The sequence below is a fragment of the Aedes albopictus genome, chromosome 3 (genome assembly GCF_035046485.1).
Source record: "Aedes albopictus strain Foshan chromosome 3, AalbF5, whole genome shotgun sequence".
NCBI lineage: Eukaryota > Metazoa > Arthropoda > Insecta > Diptera > Culicidae > Aedes > Aedes albopictus.
In genome coordinates this window covers 320,845,480-320,863,438 of record NC_085138.1, presented here as the reverse complement: position 1 = coordinate 320,863,438, position 17,959 = coordinate 320,845,480, and the positions used below count along the sequence as shown (strand labels likewise).

At 44.2% G+C, this 17,959-nt stretch overlaps 1 protein-coding gene across 7 annotated transcripts in view; it reads right to left on the bottom strand.

The window, feature by feature from the left end:
• LOC109401275 (protein enabled) overlaps positions 1-17,959 on the bottom strand; it is a 111,452-nt gene that overhangs the window by 21,426 nt on the left and 72,067 nt on the right. For all 7 annotated transcript variants that reach the window (XM_062842751.1, XM_062842747.1, XM_019673758.4 and 4 more), the window contains one exon: positions 4,839-4,941. In XM_062842751.1, coding sequence (XP_062698735.1) covers positions 4,839-4,941 — 103 coding nt within the window. The remainder of the gene's footprint in view (positions 1-4,838; positions 4,942-17,959) is intronic.

Genomic DNA, 17,959 nt, shown 5'->3' with positions numbered 1-17,959 from the left:
ATTCTGTGGAAAGAAACCCGATGTACATTCAGTTTTTATAATCTGCTAGTTCAGACATAGCGTGCGCTACAAATAGGGCGACTCATTGTCAGTCATTGAGATAGTACAATAAAACAATAATAACATTGCCAAATTTCCTCTCAGGCATTTCATAGTCATATGAATTCGAACGAAATACATCTGAATTATAGCTGTGTTACCCAAAAGGGGTTCAAAGGTTTTTCTGGGGCGTTCCAGAGGTATTCCTAGGGGATTGAGTGGATTCAGGAGCGCTCCAGGTAATTCAAGGGCTAGTCCGTTGTCTAGTGCAGTGCTCACTGGAAGCATTAAACGTAGGTATCCGGGTTTTAGGGGTGTTCCAGAGGCTTTTGAGCAGTTCAGGGGGTGTCAGGGAGGTTGCACAGTAGTTCTAGATGATTTTAGGGGAGTTCCAAGAAGGTTCATGGGCGTTACAAAGATAGGGGCGTTCTTATGTGTTTCAAGGGCGTTTCAGGGGATTTCAGAGGTGTTTTGACTTCTGAGGGCGGTTCAGGGTTCGCATGTTTGAGATGCGTTTCAGGGGTGTTCTTGAAGATTCAGGGAGTATCAGGGGCATTCCATGAAATTTCAGATAGTTTCAGGCGTTCCAGGAGTGATGAAAGGGGATTCACGCGTGTTCCATGTGGTTTCAGGGGCGTTCCAGGGGTTTTCAAGAGGTTTCAGTGGAGTTCCATGGAGTGTCAGGCAAGTTCCAGAGGGTTTCAGAAGAGTTCCATGTGGTTTGTGGGTGTTCCAGGGGGTTTCAGGAGAAGTCAGGGAGGTTTCAGGGGTGTTCCAAAGATTCCAGGGAAATTTAGGGACGTTCCAGAGGATTTCAGGGGGTTCAGTGGCGTTCCTGACAGTATCAGGAGAGTTTCAAAGACTTTGGGGGTTTTCAATGGTGTTTCTAGGTAGATCCAGGGGATATACCCCAATCCAGGGGATATACCCCAGATACAACCTGAAACCCCAGAAAATATTCTGAAACATCCTTAACCCTTCAGCGCCCGCGCTGTTGTAAAAAGTAAAACACTACCAGTTAGCCTAGTGGTTAAGGCTATGGATCGCCAATCCGGAGACGGCGGGTTCGATTCCCGTTCCAGTCGGGAAAATTTTCCCGACTCCCTGGGCATAGCGTAACATTGTACTTGCCTCACAATATACAAATGCATGCAATGGTAGGCAAAGAAAGCCCTTCAATTAATAACTGTGGAAGTGCTCTAAGAACACTAAGTTGAAGCGAGGCAGGTCAAGTCCCAGTGAGGACGTAGAGCTATAAAGAAGAAGAAGAAGAAGACTACCAAAAAACTTCGCTTTTCGTATACAACGCGAGCGCGGTGCAGTTTCAGTGATGGCGCACGTTCTGGAAGAATAAAAGCCCCTTCAAACCCCCTTGGAACGACTCTAGAATCCTCTTGAAACAACGTGGAAAGCCTCGATATGCCTTGAAACTCCTCAGAAATATTCCTGAGATGTTCTTGGGAAACCCAAGGAATGACTCCAGAGCCTTTCAGAAGGTCCCGTGAAACTTGAAAATGGAACTCTGTCATATTTGTAACAGATAATATAGTGTTGAATTAGCCACTGTAAAAATACATATAAATTCAAAAAAAAATGTAACAGATTTTTTTTTTATTTCATTGAAAATATTGACTACAGAAGTAAATCCGTGCAATTATTAGCGAGAATCGTCAACATTAGGATGAGATTGCTCAAAATTTAGTTACATTCGATTCACTGATTCCGGAGATATGACATTTCAAAAAAAAAGTTGTCTTAAAAATAGTGTTTTACGAGAACGGTTCTAGCTTCGCGAAAGATTAACCTTCACATACCCGACAAAATGCTGGCGTTTCATCAACTTTCATCCGATGTCGATCATAAATGCTAGTTTTTTATACTTAAGTGGCCATACAGTATTGGAAACCATTCCGGGTAGAGGTGTGCGCCACCGCGCCAAGCCGGCACCGCCGCCGATTTTTAGTTCACGCCGCCGTCGCCGATTATTTTTCGGTTCGCCGCCGCTTACGCCGCGGAACTCCAATTTTCTACGCCGATCTCAAAAACGCATTGATAAATTAAATTATTTCTTGATTTTTTTTTCATTACAATATTTCTAGCATCTGCAATTGTAAGGACGTTTTCAGCGGTGGTTCATTTTTTGGTCCAAATTTATAACAGTCCTAAAAAAGTGAAAGAGTTTGCCCCTCGAATTAAAACGAGTTTACAAAGATACCGGGGGTTCCTGAAGAAAACTGATGGCTGAAAAAAGAATCTAGGGATTCCGAAGATTGAAGAAAATGCTGGTGATTCCGCTAAGAGTTCCTCCGGGAACTCTAGAACGTCCTTCGGGAAATTCGAAGGTTTCCTCCGAGACATCTTCTAGGAGTTTCTTCGGGCATTGCAACAGAAGTTTCACTGAGACTTTTTGTAGTACTTCCTCTAGAAACTCATCTAAGAGTTACTCCGGGTATTCTTTTAGGAGATCCTCCAGGAATTCATCTAGAAGTCTAGAAGTTTTTCCTGTGAATTCCTTTAGGAGATCATCCGGAAATTCCTCTAGGATAGAGGGACGACTGACCACTAGGTTAAAGTCCCTCTTCAAGTTCATCCGGGAATTCCTTAACGAATTTCTACGGGAATTCCTTTAAGAGTTCATAGAAATTACACTAGAAATACCAGAAGTTTCCTCCGATAATTCCTCTAGGAGTTTCTCTTGCAACTCCTCTAGGAGTTTTTCCGGGCATTCTTTTGGGAGTTCTTCCAGCAAGTTCTGTAGCAGTTTCTTCTTGAAATTCTTCTGGGAGTTTCTTTGAGAGTTCGTCCAGAATTTTCTCCGAACATTCCTAGAAGTTCCTGTGGGAATTTCTCTAGGATTTCCTCTAAGAATTCCTCCGGGAATTCCTTCCCTTCCGAGTTTCTCCGAGAATTCCTCACCATTTTTTCCGAGAATTACACTAAGAATTTCATCGTGACTTTCTCTAAAAGTTCTTCCGGGAATTTCCTCAAGAAGTTCTTCCGGGAATTTGTCTAGAAGTGCTTCCGGGAGTTTGAATATCTGCGGAAACACCTTTACAAGTTTCACCGGGCAGAAGCTCCCCAAACAATTTCACTACGAGTTGCTATATAAGTTTTTTTTCTAGAACTTGCCAGGAGATTCCTTCGAGAAGTCCTTCAGAAATTTCCCCGAACGTTCCTTTAGAAGTTCTCCCAGGAATTTCTCTAGAAGTATCTGATTTCATCCGTGAATTTTTCGACGAGTTCTTCCGGGAATTTCTTCACGAATTTCTTGGGAATTCTTCTAGGAGTTCCATCGGGAATTCTTCTAGGAGTTCCATCGGGAGTTACTCTAGAAATCCGGCTGGGGATTCCTCAAGATATTCTTCCGGGAAATCTATTAAGAATTCATCCGAGAACTCATTTATGAATACCTCTGGTAACTTCTCTACGAGCTCCTCCGCAAATACCTCCGAAAATTCCTCTGGCAATTACTTTACTAGTTGCTCTAAAAATATTTCTGGGAGTTGCACAAGGAATGCCACGGAATTTCTTCCGGAAATTCCTCTAAGAGTTCCTCCAGCAATTTTTCTAAGAATTCTTCTAAGATTTGTTTCCGAAATTCTTCCAGTAGTTTCCCCAAACGTTCCTCTAAGAGTTCATCAGGGAATTCTTTTAGATGTTCTTTTGGAAATTCGTTTAGAAGTTCATCCGGGAATTCCTCTAGGTGTACCTAGAGCAATGCCTCTACGAGTTCCTCCGGGACTTCCTTAAAGAGTTTATTCGGAAATTCCTCTAGAAATTCCACCGGGAATTTCTTTAGAAGGTCATTTTTTTGGGCAGCTGATTCATAATAAAATCAAATGTTTTTCATTCAGCCCCTAATATATATTTCAGTTCGAATCTTTTGGTGTCCTATTCAAATTACGTATTCCTGCTGGCTGCTGGGATTCCAAGATTAATTCCTTCGAGAATCCCTGCTGAAATCTTTCGAGCAGTTCTTGCTGGGAGTCTTGACCCAGGGATTCGTTTAGAGATTTTACAAAGATTTCTCTTGGGATTTCTTTGGAGATTCCTTCAGGGATGTTTTCATGCATTCGTCCAGAAATACCTCCATTGATTCTTTCAAAAGTTTCTCCAAGGATTCAATTCAAAGATTAACGGACACTCTAGGACACTTGGGGAAATGCTACCATCTCACCATCAATTGAATGAAAAACGTGGTTTTCCCAGAGTAATTCCCATACAAACTTTGAAGGGCTTGTGCACTCTCAATTTTCAATCAATACAGCTCAAATTTTGAGAGAAGGCATAACATCTGGTTATGAGTCGAATAAGCGGTGTGGAGCAAAAACGATTTTTTGATCCACACTAATGGGTACTCAGGACTGAAAGTAAGTAAGCAGTACTCTAGATTGGTTTAATTCCGATCGTTTTGAATTAAACCAATTGGAATTGAATCCTTGGAGAAACCTTTGAAAGAATCTATGGAGGTATTCCTGGACGAATGCATGAAACATAATCATGTTTGTCAACTGTATTCAATAGCCACCAAAGCTAAACAAAAATCTTCCAATGTTTTACCCTATTAACCCCACTGTGGGCCTGCACGTGCAATAATCGAATTTCCTTCTACGCCGTCACCGTCGGAGGTGGGCTGGGCCCTATCGTGCCTTCATGCTAACCAACCGAGCACCAACGGAAATCGATGTGCTATCAAAGTCAAGGTCACATGACGCGGACCATCCCTTTCACGTCCCCTTCCCTTCCCAATCCGACACACAAGAACAGGAAATTGGCCGCAGCCAGCCCAGCACACTTACCGAGTTGCTTCCATAGGTAATACTGTTGGTGCTGGAGTTACTTTGCTGTGATGCATAGATTGGTTTCTGCTGCTGGGGCGGTAGAGCTGGCGGTTGCGGAGCACTGAAAGCGTAAAAAAAAAGAAAACACAATGCCAAAGTTAGGTCCTCGTCGTTCCGGAAGAAGAAAATTTGCGCTGGAAAACGGAAATGAGATTATAAGTTGGCGATTGCGACGATTGGACTCACACTGTGCACACGGACGACGACGACGGTGACGATGCGGAATCTACCGGATCAGAACTACGAATGGAGCGCAATGATGGTCGGATTTTGCGGAGATGAGAGCCACAATGGGGTGTGCTCCGCTATCTCTGCAATATCGGGAGGATGCGCTCTATGCTAGAACGGAGCATGAGAATTTTTATCAGTTTGCCCCCTTTTGTTCTCAAATTTTGCATCCCTCACGAAAAAATGAGCATTGTTTTGGTACGTATGTACCTGGCCACCCTCCCATCTATTGATGTATGGTCTGTAGTGTTCGCGAAATTGAAGTGGATCAGACAAGGAATTTGAGGGTGTGATTTTTCCAATAGAGTAGAAGCATCAGTTTTGGACAGTCGTCTATTTTGGTGCGACATAGTGTTTATTGTTGCGCGGTGGTTGGAATTTGATTTCTGTGACCAAAACTGATATTGGTGTTTTTATTTTGACAAGCGTTTCTTTTATTGCAAACCTCTGTGTTAGCCTAGTTTCTGCATTATTCTGAATCTTTTCTCTTAGACTGGCCAAAACAGGAACCAATGCCCTAGACATTTATACCTCTGTCTAACGTGTTTTGCAGACAAGGTCAGTTGATTGAGTTGTGTAAAGCTATAGTGATAATAAATCCCTGTAAGTCAACTTTTTTGGCGCACCATCCCATTTGGATAGATATCTTTCGGTAGAATAAAATCTAATTCGCAAATCTTATATAATGTGGTAGGGACAAGGAGCAGATCTGGTATGATGATTGAACCTCGTGGTTTAAACACCAACAAAAAATTGTCGGTTTTGCAGATAACGGTCGAAGAAAACAACATACACTCCCGTTCAAAAGTTTGGGGTCACCCCCTCAAAAACATGTCATGTTTTTAGGCCCATATATCCGCCAACTTGCGTCCGATTTCAAAACCCTAGGTTTCATTCAAAAGATAATAAGTCAAAGAAACCTTGAACATGATTAAAAAGAAACTTTTTCAAAAAATTTGTATGTAAAGTTACCTCAAAGTTGCCAAATTTTCTAAAAAATGAATACAAACTTACGGCAGTGTAGCTGGAAGTTGGGTGGACCAAATTTTAAGATGAGAGCGGTAATATGACCCATTTTCTATTAGCTTTCAACTGCTTTTTACAGAACTAAGCTAAAAAATCTAGAAAAAAAGTTATTAAGTAAATTAATCCTTGATGTCATCGACCAAAAGTTTGGGGTCACCCCTCAATATGATGTATCGGCCAAAAGTTTGGGGTCACTTTTGTAAAACATGGAAAAGTGATTAAGTGATATATTCGTCATCTATAGTTCAATTTTAATTATTTTTGGCTCATTTCAAAGATAATTAACTAAATTTACGTTTGATGTCTTCAACTTAACGTATTTAACGATTTTTGTATATAAAAATGTTATGTAAAGTTAGCACATTTTACCACGCTTCAAAAAATGAGGCAACTTTACGTTAAGTTTTAGTATGTAAATTTCAACAAATATGTGTGGTTCAATGTCTATGCAGTAAGTATCATTCATTTTGTTTCAAATAAGCCAAGAAGAATTAAAATTGAATGAAAAATGACAAAGATATCAACAAATCACTTTTCCATGTTTTACGATAGTGACCCCAAACTTTTGGCCGATGACATCAGGGATTAATTTACTTAATAACTTGTTTTCTAGATTTTTTAGCTAAGTTCTGTAAAAAGCAGTTGAAAGCTAATAGAAAATGGGTCATATTACCGCTCTCATCTTAAAATTTGGTCGACCCAACTTCCAGCGACACTGCCGTAAGTTTATATTCATTTTTTAGAAAATTTGGCAACTTTGGGTTAACTTTACATACAAATTTTTTTGAAAAAGTTTCTTTTAAATCATGTTCAAAGTTTCTTTGACTTATTATCTTTTGAATGAAACCTAGTGTTTTGAAATCGGACGCAAATTGGCGGAGATATGGGCCTAAAAAAATGACATGTTTTTGAGGGGGTGACCCCAAACTTTTGTACGGGAGTGTACGATGAATTAACGCGACTTCTAATTTGTAATCAAAAGTGTAAAAAAGTGACCCTAACATTGCTGGTAAAATCTACCGAAAATGGACGTCCAAATTGCTATGTTTAAATCTGAATGAACTTATAAAGCCAAGCATGAGGCGAACCAGCGACCAGGCTGAAAGCCTCTCAAATACAGACACAAAAAAGCCAAATATAAGTCTCAAAAATTGAATACACAAATTTGGATGATTTTTGAGTTATTCCAATAATTCCTTCAGGAACTTTTCCATCAAAAAATGATCATGTAAAACGTACGATTTGTAGTTGATACTCCGTGATTGCCTCCATTACGGCACCAGACACGTCCATTCTTACGTCCACCGGCGAAAGGAAGGACTGGTTATACGAAATCACAGAAGGAGCTTTTGAAGGAAATTCAGAACGACATCTGGAGGAATTCATAATCTGATGGAGATATTCCAAAAATTCCTGCTGGGCTCCAGTCTAACGCTTGTTTGCAGATTTCGTTTCCGCCCCTGCGTAGAGTGTGACCGACCCACCTCCACTTTCGCTCCCGAATTTCTGTCGTTATCGGCTTTTGATGACATCGACGATGAAGCTCCACGTTGGAAATCCAATTGTGAAGACACCATGCACGAATTATATACCGCAGGCAACTATTGATAAAGACCTGCAGCCGTTGCGTGTTCTCCGCTGATAAACACCAGGTTCCACTTGCGTATAGCAGCACAGATTTCACGTTCGAGTTAAAAATTCGTATTTTGGTGCGTCGACTGATCTGGTTGTTTTTCCATACATTTCTCGCAAAAGCAGCCCTCGCCTTCTTGATCCATGCACCTATGTCGATCTTGGTGCCGCCATCGGCTGCCATTTGGCTACCAAGATATTGGAAGCTTTCAACATTCTCCACTGATTGCCCAGCTACCGTAAAGCTGGAAGGGTTGACCGTGTTTACATCCAACGATTTGGTCTTTTTGACGTTGATGGTAAGACCTGCCGCTGAGGAGCGATTGGCAAGATCATCGAGCTTGCTCTGCATATCAGAGCGCCGTTGAGCTAGGAGAGCAACATCATCAGTAAATTCAAAGTCATTTAGGTGCTGCATGGTAATGGGTTGCCACAAAGATCCACGATTTGGTTCACGGTCAATCGCACCAACCAGGATCTCGTCGGTTAGGATGAGGAACAGTAGCGGTGATAGTATGCACCCTTGCCTCACTCCAGCAACGACCCGGATGGGATCGGACAAAACACCGTTGTGCAGTACTCTGCACGAAAATGCCCTGTACTGTGCTTCAATGAGGCCGATGATTTTCTCAGGGACACCCTTGCGCCTGAGGGATTCCCACATGTTTTCGTGATTGAGACGGTCGAAAGCTTTTTCGGAATCAATGAACACCAAGTAGAGAGACTCTTGGAATTAATTGATTTGTTCCAGTATGATACGGAGCATGATAATATGGTCCACACAGGCTCGTTCAGCACGGAATCCTGCTTGCTGCCGTCGGAGAGTTGCGTCAGTCTTCTCCTGTATCCGGTTAAGGATCACTTTGCAGAGGACTTTGAGAAGAATACACAGTAACATGTTGCCCCGCCAATTATCGCATACAGTCAGGTCACCCTTTTTGGGTATTATTACTAAGACGCCTTGCATCCAGTCGGCCGGAAATGTAGCGGTTTCCCATATGTTGCAGAATAATTGATGCAGTAGTTGTGCGGATACTACGGGGTCAGCTCAGCTGAAATGCGATCGACCCCTGGGGCGCTGTTCGATTTCATGCTACGGATGGCTGTTTCTATCGCCTGCACTGATGGAGCTTCGGTGTTGACATGGGTAATGCGTCGAACTCTTGGCGAATCATGCTGAGGTGTTGATGGCGTGACCGACACTTGAAAAAGGTTTCCAAAGTGCTCGAACCAACGTTGCAACTGGTCAGTCGGGTCGGTTAGTAATTGTCCAGACGTATCTTTCACGGGCATCGTAGCATTCATCTTGGTCCCACTAAGGCGACGTGAGACATCGTAGAGGAGACGGATGTCGCCTGTGTTTGCGACTTTCTCGTCTTCGTCGGCTAGGGAGTCCACCCACTTCTTTTGTCCCGTCTACATGAGCATTTCACTTCCTTCTCGAGAGCCGAATAGCGCTGACGGGCTACGGCTTTGATTCCTCGTGTTTTCGTTCCCTCTATCGCGGCTTTGGCGTTCCTTTGCCCCTCTACCTTCCTCCAGGTATCATCTGTGATCCACTGCTTTCTTCGGGTGCATAGCTCACCCAAATTATTGTCGCCGGTGGCAATGAAGGCGTTCTTAATAGCGCTCCATTGATTTTTTACACTTCCACCTGCTGGAATATTCGCAGCACGGTTCTCTAGCTCCTCGACGAAGGACCTTGTCATCGCAGCGTCTTCCAGTCGGCGTGTGTTGAATCGACGCCCGATTTTCTCCTCCTGTCGCTGGATCCCGGCAATGCGCAGTCGGATCCGCCGAATAGGAGACGATGGTCGGACGCAATATGCGCGCTACGTTTGTTCCGCACATCAAGAAGGCTCCGTCTCCATTTTCGGCTGATGCAGATGTGGTCGATTTGATTTTCCGTGACGCCATCACGGGAAACCCATGTTACTTTGTGCACTGGTTGATAAGGAAATAGCGATCCCCCAATACCCATGTCATTGTTGCCACGAAATTTTGGAAACAGCTCTCCGTTTTCGCTCATTACTCCGAGACCATGGCGTCCCATGACGTACTCATAGTCCGAGTTCTCGGAACCAACCTTCGCGTTGAAGGCGCCCATGAGGATCTTGATATCACCTTTCGGAGTCTTGTCCCCGACAGCATTCAGTTGACTGTAAAAGTTTTCTTTATCTTGCAATTCGGCAGCATCGGTTGGCGCGTAACATTGGATCATGGTAATGTTTCGAACCCGTGTTCTGAATCTGGCTACAATTATCCTCTTATTAATAATAGGTTCCCACTTCATGAGCGCTGCGTGGACGTGAGCGCTAAGCAAGAAACCAACTCCACGCGTCAATCTGTGTTCTCCAAAGTTCGGCCAACAGACTTCGCTCAGTCCTAGGATCTCAAGCTTCATACGGCATGCCTCATTGGTTAGTTGTGCCAGTTTACTCTGCTGGGCTAGGGTTAATACATTCCAAGTTCCATTCCAAGTACATTCCTGAAAGAATCCCATAAGGAACTTTTGGTGTAATCTCAGGAGAAAATCCTGAAGGAATCCCAGCAGAAAGTATGGGAGAAATTCATGAAGGATTTTCTAGAAAGAGTTCTTGGAGTAATCCCGATAAGAGCTAATGGAAAACCCCGCAAGAAATTCTTGGCGAAATCCAGGAAAATCTCCCGGATCAATCCCAGAAAGAACTCTTGGAGACATTTCAAAAAGAATTTCTTGAGAAATCCAAGAAGGAACTCCTTGAGGCATTACAGAAGGAACTCCTTGGGGAATCCAAGAAAAAGTCCTGGAAGAATCCCGGCAGCAATTCCTGGAGAAATCTTGGAATTTTTAAAGGAGGAATCTCAGAAGAAACTCCTTGAAAAATGCAAGAAAACTTTTGAAAAAATCCAAAAAGGAAGGAGTGAATTCCGGAAGAAATCACTATTGAAATTCCCATTATGAATCCTTGAAGGAACTCTTGGATAAATCCCAGAAGCAACTTCTGGTCCATCTTGGAAGATCAATCTTTGAAGGCACTCCCCTATTACGATGAGAAATTGGAAAAGCATCCTTACTACCTCTCAAGAATCATCATATGCTGGGAAAACGTAACTCATTGAACGAAAATGTGAACTCTTTGATGAACAACCGTTGTTTGTTTAATGAAAATTTTGAAACTACAAAACAAAATCTGTTCATAAATCGACCACACCCATTGTAATCACAGCTCTCGCGGCAGAATATTTAAGCAGCTTTAAAATTACGATTGCAACCGGAACGCAACAATGTAGAAGTGCAAAAGTTCCGCCTTTCTTCTCATCCCTCTCGTCCAGTGAATCCTGCCTCGTCATCGCAATAAACTTCACCGTTATATTGCAGCGTGCTTCACCGCACAAAAGCCCCGCCAGCTGCTGGCTGGCACAACTCTATAACTCATGCTTCTCCCATATCTAACCCACAATCCGCCGCAACACCTTCGCATTCGTTCTCATCTTTCCGTTTGCCATCCTAGAAAGCCCTTTCCTCCATCGCCGCCAACGCCTTTCGGAGGAAATTCTACATTACTAGTGCGCTGCTGATCCATAAGCCCACAGTCGCAGTGCTTTCGGGAAAAGTCAGGCTCACACATCAGGCCCTTTTCCACTCATGCTCTGTTTCTTTCCTATGAATTTCGCTAGTTCGCCAGTTTGCCGTGTGCACAGTGAAAAAAATAATAAAATAATGTCTTGCTGATTCAGCTGTACAGCAACCCGTACTTGCTACTCCAGCATTAGGCATCTTTATTGCATAAATGTTGGTGATCTTTCATTTTTAAGCGAGAATGGCGCCTGCTACGTCAGATTCGCAGGTTAATGTGAAAAAGGAGGGAAGTGATGATGTAACCGCTTTCCCACCTCAGACCGAATATACCACTGCGTTTATGTGAGTTAACGTAAGTTAAATTGAACCCAGTACCTTTTAGATAAAATTAGAAACCATAGGCATAAGACTACCAAGTCCGTTACTTACATTTTCTTTGTAACGAATATAGCTGCATTTGAATCATACAAAATATTTGCTTTCGGGTTTCAAACGCACATCAATCGAGGAATAACCGTGCCAACTGTGTCTCCTCTCTCGTTCAACATGATGAATCATGGACCGTTTCAATTATGTACAATTCTGGGTAAAATCCAGATCAATTTCGTTGCCGGATTTATTTTTTGCTGTGCCGAATCGTTAGAGGCAGAAAGGTACATGGGCTGGGTGGTACTCATTCGCGCCCCAGATCCAGATCACAACTGCACAAGTCGAAAGAACAATAATATTATGCAAATCATGGACTGACTGCGCACCTAGGCCACATAAAGCGCGAGAACTTTTCCCCAACACCGCCGTCGACTTCGTCTTCGGTCGGGCCTCCACATCACAACTCCCGTCGTCGCCGAACATTCGTTCGTAAGCGTCAAATCCGAGTTATTACATATGTAGTAAGTGGAATGGGTGGTGGGTGGGGTTGCAAGGGTAGCCTGTGTAATAAGATATTCACTGGGGAGCTAGGAAATTTTTATTTGTTCAATTGTTGGACGTCATTGGACGGTGAATTGTTGGAATTAGGTCGGCGTAATAACACCGAAGGTAGTACCAACGGCTGTAAATGGGTTGCCAGGAGAAACTTTGGGAAGAACATTGTTGAATTTACAACTAATATGATCCTCATAGGGGTGTCCTGTTTAAGCTAAGCAAACCTAAGAAAGGGGACGACTGAGATGATGGATTTGTTTCCAGATCCGGTCGCACAGGATTTAGAGTTGGAAACTTTAGTGATTGTTATGAGAAGGTACCATTTTTAAAAAGGGTCATGTAATATCAACACTTTTTGAAACGTTTTTGAAGTAGATAAATCGAATTTATTCGTTTGCACTATGTAGGAATTGCTGCTGTATGGATTTTAAAAGGATGCAGGATTTAACAAGTGTACTTTTACGACAGTTTGTAACTACAGAATTTTCCTAAAATAGCAGGTCACAACCATGAGCGGAAATGGAGCCTCTTTATGCTGAACGTAGAAAATAAGGTAATCCAGGTGGATGACTGTACAATATTTTTTGAATGGGTAGGCGAAAGAGAGATTCAAATTTACCGAAACACGCAAAATGACATTTCATCTGGTCAAGCGTGTACGATCGTGTCGTCCGCCACTCATAGAAATGTTTTCTTTTTGAAGTTGACCTCATTCGATATTGATATAAAAATAAGGTTGATCAAATTAGTGATAAAAACAAATGAAAATTCTTTAAATTTTCAATATTTAATGTATTAACTTCTTATGCAATCCGATTCAAATTAGAATAAATATGTTGCTTGGAATCAGAACAAATAAGCGACAATGGCACGGTAAAGGCTGGGTATGCTGCGCAATTCAGATTCCATTGTGATTCACTAGCCGCTGCCCAGCAACTCCTATCCCTACCTCCTCGTGGTACCGGCCTTAAGGAAGATCGGGTAACCAACCCCGGTGGGAACTTTGGTCATATATGGTCCTCCGGAAAGTAGGAGGCTGATGTCTGGCCCTACGAGCCAGCCGTAAAAAAAACACTGTAACGGAAAATCAGCAACAGAATAATACGAACCGAGACCAACGGCAACGACCCCAGCGAACAAAAAGGATTTGTGATTGGAAACTCGGTACGTGGAACTGCCGATCTCTCAACTTCATTGGGAGCACCCGCATACTCGCCGATCTACTGAAGGACCGCGGGTTCGGCATCGTAGCGCTGCAGGAGGTGTGTTGGACAGGATCCATGGTGCGATCGTTTAGAGGTAATCATACCATCTACCAGAGCTGCGGCAACACACGCGAGCTGGGAACAGCTTTCATAGTAATGGGTGATATGCAGAGGCGCGTAATCGGTTGGTGGCCGTTCGACGAAAGAATGTGCAGATTGAGGATCAAGGCCCGATTCTTTAACTTCAGCATAATAAACGTGCACAGCCCACACTCCGGAAGTACTGATGATGACAAGGACGCATTTTACGCGCAGCTCGAACGCGAGTACGACCGCTGCCCAAACCACGACGTCAAGATCATCATAGGAGATTTGAACGCTCAGGTAGGCCAGGAGGAGGAATTCAGACCGACGATTGGTAAGTTCAGCGCCCACCAGCATACGAACAAAAACGGCCTACGACTCATTGATTTCGCTGCCTCCAAAAATATGGGTATGCGTAGCACCTTTTTCCAACACAGCCTCCCTTATCGTTACACCTGGAGATCACCACAGCAGACGGAATCCCAAATCGACCACGTTCTGATTGACGGACGGCACTTCTCCGACATTATCGACGTCAGAACCTATCGTGGCGCCAACATCGACTCCGACCACTATCTGGTGATGGTCAAACTGCGCCCAAAACTCTCCGTCATCAACAATGTACGGTACCGGCGACCGCCACGGTACAACCTAGAGTGACTGAAGCAACCGGATGTCGCCTCAGCATACGCGCAGAATCTCGAGGCCGCGTTGCCAGACGAGGGGAGCTCGATGGGGCCCCTCTAGAAGACTGCTGGAGTACAGCGAAAGCAGACATCAACGACGCAGCCGAGAGCACCATCGGGTACGTGGAACGGAATTGACGGAACGAATGGTTCGACGAAGAGCTGCAGCAAGGGACTGGACAGAACGTGGAACTTACAAACAGAAGCGGAAACAGCAGACCCGCCTCTTTCGGGAGAAAAAGCGCCGCCTGGAAGAAGCGGAGTGTGAAGAAATGGAACTGCTGTGCCGTTCCCAAGTAACACGGAAGTACTATCAGAAACTCAACGCATCCCGCAACGGCTTCGTGCCACGAGCCGAAAGATGCAGGGATAAAGACGGAGGCCTCTTGACGGACGGACGTGAGGTGATCGCAAGGTGGAAGCAGCACTTCGATCAGCACCTGAACGGCGTGGAGAACGTAGGCACGGGAGCCCACGGCAACGGAAAAAACGACGACGCCAGTGCAGCGGAGGACGGAAATGAAGCAACTCCCACGCTGAGGGATGTTAAGGATGCCATTCACCAGCTTAAAACCAACAAAGCAGCTGGTAAGGATGGTATCGCAGCTGAACTCATCAAGATGGGCCCAGAAAAGTTGGCCACCTGTCTGCATCGGCTGATAGTCAGCATCTGGGAAACCGAACAGCTACCGGAGGAGTGGAAGGAAGGAGTAATCTGCCCAACCCACAAGAAAAGCGACCGTTTGGAATGTGAAAACTTCAGAGCGATATCCATTCCCAGTGCTGCCTACAAAGTGCTATCCCAGATCATCTTCCGTCGTCTGTCACCTAAAACGAATGAGTTCGTGGGAAGTTATCAAGCCGGCTTCATCGACGGCCGGTCGACAACGGACCAGATCTTTAACGTACGGCAAATCCTCCACAAATGCCGTGAATACCAGGTCCCAACCTGTTCATCGACTTCAAGGCGGCATACGACAGTATCTATCCAGTGAGGGTGAACTATCCAGTTCATTCGAATCTCGCCAGGAACTGCGACAAGGTGATGGACTCTTATGCCTACTCTTCAACATCGCTCAGGAAGGTTTAATGCGACGAGCCGGGTTCAACAGCCGGGGTATGACTTTCAAAAAATCCGATCAATTTTGATGATTTGCGGACGACATGAACATAATCGCCAGAACATTTGGAACGGTGGCTGAACTCTACATCCGCCTGAAACGCGAAGCAGCAAAGGTCGAACTGTTGGTGAATGCGTCTAAAACAAAGTAATACTGGCAGGCGGAACTGAGCACGACCGGGTCCTTCTGGGTAGTAATGTGGCGTGACGATAGACGGCGATACCTTCGAGGTGGTGGAAGTATTCGTCGACTTCAGATCCTTACTAACGGCTGGCAACAATATCAGTCGTGAAATTCAAAGGCGCAAGATCAGTGAAAGTCGTGTCTACTACGGACTCCAGAAGAAATTGCCGTCTCTAAAAGATCCACCCCGCACCAAATGCACCATACACAAAGCGCATTTAAGACCGGGGGTCTTCTACGGGGGACACGAGACATGGACCATGCTCGAGGAGGACCTGCTAGCACTCGGAGTTTTCGATCGACTCGCGCTAAGGACGATCTTCGGCGCTGTGTAGGAGAACGGTGTGTGTCGGAGAAGAATGACCCACGAGCTCGCTGCTTTCTACGACGAACCCAGCATCCAGAAGGTGGCCAAAGCCGGAGAGATACGGTGGGCAGGGCATGTTGCAAGAATGCTGGACAACAACCCTGCAAAGTTTGTTTTGGTGAATTTTTACTTTATGTTAGTTCACCACAAGTGTGTAGCGGACCTGGTGTGATGGTTAGAAGACTTGACTATCACGCCGATGACCTGGGAGTTCTTACTTCGGAAGGGAAGTAAAGTGTGGGTCCCGAGATGAACTAGCCTAGGGCTGAAAATCTTGTTAATACAGATAACAAAAAAATCACACAAGTAAATCGAGGTCAAATCGATACAACAGATACATCTTTTACATTTTCCCAACTGACCTTCCGTGTGACCTGGTCACGCAACGGAATACGATGCTATGTATAATCTTTGTCAAATACGAAGTGTGAATAGCCGCAACCTTGGTTAACTAGGGTATACGAGCCATCCAGAAGCACTCTCGCAGCACTACTGTCTGTCAAACCACAACAAGTCAACGAAAGCATCAAAGTATGAGCCCTGTATACAAAGGCTTGACCTAGTCCCATTTTCAGTACCGCAGCATACCCGTACATCATCGTCATTAAAAACAAAAAAAGCTCCACCAAAAGGATATTTAATTATTCATTTTTTCCTCCCGTTAGAAGTCACCTTTCGCCCCGTCTAGTTTCGCAACGGATACTTATCCTTTGAACTGGAAAGGGAACCGAAAAACGACAACCCATCTCTCCAAACCGCAGCATTATGACCGTTCATTGTGCGCCAAGTGCACAGGGCGGGAGATGCTGCATCAGAGGGATTGTGTTCTTTGAAATAAAATGTTTGCGATGCGAGGGGCATGCCGCCGTGCTGAAGTGCAGAGCGAGAGGATGTTCTTTCTGATTTAATTACACCCAAAGAGTGGAGGCGAAAAATAGAACGACGAAACCCACATTACAATCAGAGCACACGGAGCACGTACCAATCATCCTACTCCACTTCATATGTGCTGTACGATAACAAGGAACTGACTTACTACATGTGAGATAAATAACGGAAAAAATACAGAGCAGAATACATGCTGGTGTAGTTTTGTGTAGAAACCGACCAACGACCCACGACGACGACGACCGTCGTCTATTCTCTCCGATTGAGGAGTGAGGTCTGGATGGAAGCGCAGTGGCAAAACCGGAAGTACTTCACTTAAGTCAAGTGACAAACAGTAGTCTCTCGGCGTCCACCGTCTCTGCAATGATGGAATATCTACCAGAGCAGACTTCTCTCCGTGGTCGCATCGCTGCAGCTGCTGTTGTTGCTGCTGACGTCATATGCAGTGTGAAGAGAAAACCAGAACAGAAGCCACTTTGCATCGGCTACCGACTTCACTATAGCGGCGATTGCTTAATTGTGTAGTAGGGGAGTCTCGGTTTCGCGAGGGACTCCTCGCTCCTTTCATTTTTCAGAAATCAATAGTTATGAACTAATGCAGGTGTTCACTTTAAATCCACATGAACTTCAAAATGTTTTACCAGTATGCTGATCACGCCACACAACCTAAATCTTGAAACATCAATAGTAAACTTGGACTTGTCCCTGAAGAAGGTGCCAAGTGCAACGAAATGTCGAATAAACTATAGGGCGCCGTTCACAAATTACGTAACGCTCTAGGGGGAAGGCCGAGCGTTACGGCCCATACACAAATTTTAGGATTTCCATACAAAAAAGCATTACGGAGGAGGGAGAGGGGGGGGGGGGGGTAAAAAAAGGCAGGTTTTAGCGTTACGTAATAATGCTGCCTAGTGTTTAATTAGTGTTTAAGACTAAGATGACACTACGAAATATCTTAAAATCTACGAAAGGTCTCGAAAACCCCTGAGAAAACTAATAGAAGCAAACAGGGGAAACACCTAGAACAAAACTCGTGCGAAGAAATTGTCATAGTCCCCAGATTACTTCTAAACAAACCCCAAATAAAAAAAATCTTTTGAAATTCTTTCAAAAACTTGTTGTGGAATATAGGCACTTTATTTGTTGAAAAACTGGAGAACTTCCATGCGGAAT